The sequence below is a fragment of the Ovis aries genome, chromosome 3 (assembly GCF_016772045.2).
Source record: "Ovis aries strain OAR_USU_Benz2616 breed Rambouillet chromosome 3, ARS-UI_Ramb_v3.0, whole genome shotgun sequence".
Taxonomy (NCBI): domain Eukaryota; kingdom Metazoa; phylum Chordata; class Mammalia; order Artiodactyla; family Bovidae; genus Ovis; species Ovis aries.
In genome coordinates this window covers 164,648,479-164,654,502 of record NC_056056.1, presented here as the reverse complement: position 1 = coordinate 164,654,502, position 6,024 = coordinate 164,648,479, and the positions used below count along the sequence as shown (strand labels likewise).

The window sequence follows — 6,024 nt, the reverse complement described above, 5'->3', positions numbered from 1 at the left end:
AGGAATTTATAGCATGTTAACAATTTTAACATAATAATAATAATAATTTTTGTTGATTTACTTTCCCTTCATTGTTTAAATTATAGATCATTAACAAATGAACTGAAAGTGTGAGGTTATGAATTGATATTCACCACAAACCTCCAAAGATATAAATGTTACAATTTCTGGGCTTCTTATTAAATGTGAATTATTATCTCTTTTTCCCCTTGTGTTGTCTCTGTGAACACTGGTATGTATGCTGATAATTGAACCTGCCTATCCCTATTGAAATAAAGAAATATAAATTAATCAGATTTCTTCAAGGAAATAGTCCTCTATAATAATTGTGAAAAAAAAATTTAATGAAACAATCCTTCCAACCACTTGACTGGTTCTCCTGAGGAGTCTGTGCTTCATTCAAGATGAGACAAATTCTTAAAGGATCCAAGTGTCATGGCCCAAAGTCAGAATGATTGAGCAGTGTCCAAGATAATATGAAGCCAAAATAAATGTTACATACAATATGTAATTAAACAACTTCCTTTTTCTTACTGCATTAACCTAAACCCTAAAACACCCTTTAAACCCACAAAGTACAGAGAAATAATGATGCGATGAATGAAGCACATCGCCTTCTGGTATGATTTGTCGAAGTTTTCTAACGACCTGTAATGAAGTTTAACTGAAGAAGAGAGAAGTAGTAGATACAGTAAAAGTTGTACCAACTATACCTTCAAAGTCATTGCATTACTAAGAGATTTTTCCTCCCAGTGTACAAAAACATTTTTAAAAACATCAACAGCAAAACACACCAGAAATAAAATGGAACCAATCAAAGATGCCTATCTCAGTCTCTCAAAGGAATATATTTTATTCCTTTAAAAAGAATGTATTCATTAATATGAAGTCTCTTTTTCAACTTGGGTATCAAAGAAAGCATAAATTTATCTACAGTTTCATTGTCAATATTAACATGATTATAGGGGTTTAGGAAGGGCAGGATATAGGAATATTTTCAGAATGACATTTTGAAGATGATTTGCAGTCATCTTATTAACAAATTAGAAATAATATTGCTAATTTTAATTTTGAATAGCTTAAAGAATCTGTCTCAAGGATTCTCAGAAAAAAGTAAGAATTGATTTTTATTAAATGAGTGGAAGGAAATACAAAGCTTAGTAACCTAAACCACATTCTTCCAGGGGGAAATATGGACTTGTGTTCAGAAATAAAAGTTGAAAACATGAGTTAAATGCTTGGAGATATTCTTCATATTCTGTGATAATACATCCTTGGGGTGGTTTAAATCTCTTGGAATCTTATATACCCTGTTAAACACTGAAATGTGTTTCTTTCAAAGGGCTGATGAATGAAGGAATGAATGCTGATGATTTTTCATCATGCTTACTTGATGTTAGGTGAATAAAATCCATTGCATTTTCATAATTTTTTTACATACAAAGTCTCATATACCACTCCCAATTTCATGATACTAAATCGTCTCTTGCTGGGGTTTGCTTCAGCCTGTTTTCTCTGGCCCTAGAAGCCTGGCTATGTTAGTGTCCATCACCAGTAATGCTCATATGAATTCTTCTAGTGTCTGTTAATATCTTTCTTCACAGCTCTTCATACATTCTGTGACAGGTTTAGTCAGCAGCAAAAAGTGTAAATCCTGATATTATAATTCATCAAATAGTTAAAATTATGAGGAAACTGAAGAGGAAATGAATATGTAATGAGGTTGAAATAGGCTTAAAAATACAGTGCAATGACACATAGTTCATCATATAATAATAACATAATTAAAAAGAAACCTGACTCTCCAATGCCTGTAAGTTATTGCAGAAATTTCAATCTTGAGATTGAAACCAAAAGTTGTCAGTTTATGAGAATGTATTTTGTGAGTTCACAGTGTTATGAAAAACACTTTGCACATTGACAGCATAGTGCTTTCAATGAAAGGCAAACCCTGATGGAGGAAGAGTGATGTTACTGAGCAGGAGTAGAGTTCATTAAGAGAATGAATTGGCTATTCTTTCGATGCATGATACTGGATGCTTGGGGCTGGTGCACTGAGATGACCCAGAGGGCTGCTATGGGGAGGCAGGAAGGAGGGGGGTTCAGGATGGGGAACACGTGTATACCTGTGGTGGATTCATGTTGATGTATGGCAAAACCAATACAATATTGTAAACTAATTAACCTCCAATTAAAATAAATAAATTTTTGTTTTTAAAAAAGAATGAATTGTAGAGAAATTAAGGACATTAATTTTGAAATAATATTTTACAATTTTTTAAATTATATATCAAAAATTTAGCTTTCTTTACATGTTCTTTGTTATAAATATACTCAATGCAGGGTATTTTTTTTATTTTATTTTTACTTTATTTTACTTTACAATACTGTATTGGTTTTGCCATACATTAATGCAGGGAATTTAACTTAAGCAGATAATGCATCCTTAAATGTAGGTAAAGTAGGAAAATACATCTTATAAATCAAGATAGAACTGACATGAAACATAGTCTAGAATTTGGCTTAAAATGAAGAGTTGCACTTAGGGGCAGCATGAAATTCAACAACAAACTCAGAAAAACTACTTACATAGATAAGTGTTTATCTTAAATCTACTCTCACTATACTAGGCACTGGATCATGTTGCCATAGCTTTGAAGGTAAGACTTTGTGCTACACCGACTAGAGAGAAGTTCACAGGAGATTCTGTAGTATGTGAGGTGGCTTTGAAAGGAGGAATATAAATTCCTACAGAACTCGTACCATGAGTATTACATCTGTTCGGGAATAAGGAAGAAGGTGATTTGAAAATCATTCAAATATTCTACCCCTATGCTAGTTACATACATATATTTTGTTAATACAAGCTTCACAGTCTTTCTCAGAAAGGTTACTAATATTAATGAGGAGCAGAGAAATGAAGCGGCTATTGGTAGCAATGTTGAAGTCCTGGCAAATATCTAACATGCCTCAAATGTGGTGGTCAAATGCTAGCTGAAGATGAGAGAAGTGGATTGTTTGTGGAAAGTAGGGAAGCAATGATGGGTAGACAAGGCAGATACACTGTGTTGGGAGAAGTGATCATGTACCCAAAGTGGAAGAGTGAGGATAAGATTCACTTTCCCAGAATGCCTGTTGGGTACTCTAGAGTCATGTGGTTCTACTCTATTTTCATTGCTTGTTATTGTTCTTATGTGACTCTCTTGGCGCTAAATTTATGCACTACCACTTATCTTAGATGTAAGTTTTTACATAGCACAACATCTCAATCCCAAATGTTTTCAGCTCAGTGGTTAGGGAATGTTTTCTCCATTGAACAAAGCCTTATAAGGGTTTTATTAAATGATAAGCATTTTTCAAAATGCTTCACATGTATTTTTTCATTTAATGGTCAAAATAACTTTATGAGATAGATGTTTTAGTGTGTATTTATAGATGGGGCATGAAGGGACTGAGTGACTTTCAGACCTAGTAAGTGAATTGAATTAAAACCTACATATCCTCAGTCTTCTATAATATAATTTAAATTTTACCCCCAAAAGAGAAAAATTTAAGCTCATTATTTGCAAAATATATACAAATAAACATATTATTAACATTTGCTTTCTTGAAGGACAATTGTCTTACTTATTAACCATCATCATAATAATAACATGTAAGTAATATTTTAAATATAAAGGGAAATAGGTTGTATGAGAATAAAGTCCATAATGATAACACATAGTTATGCTGTGATATTATAAATTGTCTCCAGGGATTAAGATGATATTGACCTTAAGCTTACATGATTGTCTATCTCATTTTACCCTCTGCCTCTAAAACCTGCATGTGCCAGTGGCAGTGGCTTTAGCATTTCTGACTTCCAGTGAGGTAGGAAGAGCTGAAAAACCTGAGAGACTTCCCTGGTGGTCCAGGGGTTAAGACTTTGCCTTCCAATGAATGGGGTGCTGGTTGGATTCCTGATGGGGAATCTAGGATCCCACATGCATCATGGCCAGAAAAGACTAAACAGAAAAAAAAATATTCTAACAAATTCAAAAAAGGTTTTAAAAATGCTTCACATATAAAAATCTTTAAAAAAGGAAAAAACTGGATGTTAACAAAACTTGATTTGCTGTTTTGTTGTTTAGTCCCTAAGTTGTATTCAACTCTCTTGCAACCCTGTGGACGGAGCATTCCAGGCTCCCCTGTTTGTTCCCAGGCAAGAATCCTGGAGTGGGTGGCCATTTCCTTCTTCAGGGATCTTTCCAACCCAGGGATCAAATCTGCTTCTCCTGCATCGCAGGCAGATAGTTTACCTCTGAGCCACCACAGAAGTCAAGGACAAAATAGTCATTTCTTTTTAATTTAAAAATTGCAATATCTTTTCCATTTTAAAGATTCTCAATATAATTAAGCTTTTAAGTTACACAGTAGGAAAACTGTGTAGGCGCTGGAATATTAGCACAAAGATAATTCTCATGAAACCTGGTGGGTATGTTTCTGAAAGGTAGTATCTGGTGTCAGAAAAAGTGTAGGAACAAATTCTTGCCCTACAAGATTTGTGATATTTACAGTTTTAAACTTCCCTTAATCAAAGAGTGTTTTACTTATTAAACAGAGGAAACTTAAGGATCAATGTCATTATCAATTTGCTTTAAATTTCCCCTGAAGGTGAAATGACATACTAATTTCATCAAATTCTAGGTCTATACTAGGATATTTGGTAATCCTCTCTTCTAGTGTATCCCTTGTGCTTTCTGTTGTAGGTCTCCTGGAAGGAGAAAAACAAACAAGCAACTGAAGAATGAGAAACCATACAGAAACAATAGAGTTTATTCTCCTGGGACTGTCAGATGACCCACAACTTCAGGTTGTCATCTTTGTCTTTCTGCTCATCACCTACATGCTCAGCATCACTAGGAACCTGACCATTATCACCCTGACCCTGCTGGATGCCCACCTCCAAACCCCCATGTATTTCTTCCTCAGAAATTTCTCCATCTTAGAAATATCATTCACAACTGTCAGTATACCCAAGTTCCTGGCCACCATTATTACAGGAGATAAAACCATCTCTTTTAATGATTGCATTGCTCAGTTATTTTTTTTCATTCTCTTGGGAGTCACGGAGTTTTACCTTCTGGCTGCCATGTCCTATGACCGCTACATTGCCATCTGCAAACCGCTGCATTACATGAACATCATGAATCACAGAGTCTGCACACTGCTTGTCTTCTCTTCCTGGCTAGTTTCATTCTTAATCATATTCCCTGCACTCATGTTGCTCTTAAACCTTGATTACTGTAGGTCTAATATTATTGACCATTTTACCTGTGATTATTTTCCTTTGCTTCAGCTGTCTTGTTCAGACACAAACTTTCTCGAAATGATGGGGTTTTCCTGTGCTGTGTTTACTCTAATGTTCACATTGGCATTAATAATTCTGTCCTATACATACATCATCAGAACAATTTTAAGAATTCCTTCTACTAGTCAGAGGACAAAGGCCTTTTCCACATGTTCTTCCCACATGATTGTCCTCTCCATCTCTTATGGCAGCTGCATTTTTATGTACATTAAACCCTCAGCACAGGAGAGGGTGTCTTTGAGCAAGGGGGTGGCTGTGCTAAACACCTCAGTAGCCCCCATGCTGAACCCCTTCATTTACAGCCTACGGAATGAGCAAGTCAAACAAGCCTTCATGGACATGGCAAGAAAGACTATTTTTCAGAAGCAAATGAAATGATGTGCTATAATAAACTAGAAACTTTTTGCAGGGCAACTTTAAAAAATATATAATCAAGAATTTTAATAACTTATTCAAATCACAATGGCTTCCCTGTCAACCTAGTTTATTCTTTTTATTCCTAGGAGTTAAAAATCATATTTGTTTATACATTTCTCATTCAATTTGAACAACTTTTCTTATGTCTTTCTGACTCCCATTCTTCTGAACATTTTGTTAGTTGCAACTTCTTAAGTTAAAAATTGTTTAATATAAATTCCTGTTTTTTCAGTTTTGATGTGATATTTAGCTTACTC

At 34.6% G+C, this 6,024-nt stretch overlaps 1 protein-coding gene across 1 annotated transcript; it reads left to right on the top strand.

Annotated features, from left to right (window-relative positions):
- Positions 1 to 4,786: 4,786 nt before the first annotated feature.
- On the top strand, positions 4,787 to 5,728 carry LOC114113646 (olfactory receptor 6C1). The gene has a single exon (XM_027965822.2). It carries the CDS (start codon positions 4,787 to 4,789, stop codon positions 5,726 to 5,728), a length of 942 nt encoding a protein of 313 aa, XP_027821623.2.
- The last annotated feature ends 296 nt before the right edge of the window (positions 5,729 to 6,024 follow it).

Coding starts and splice junctions, on each gene's coding strand:
- LOC114113646 (XM_027965822.2), top strand. CDS start 4,787: ATGAGAAACCATACAGAAACAATAGAGTTTATTCTCCTGGGACTGTCA.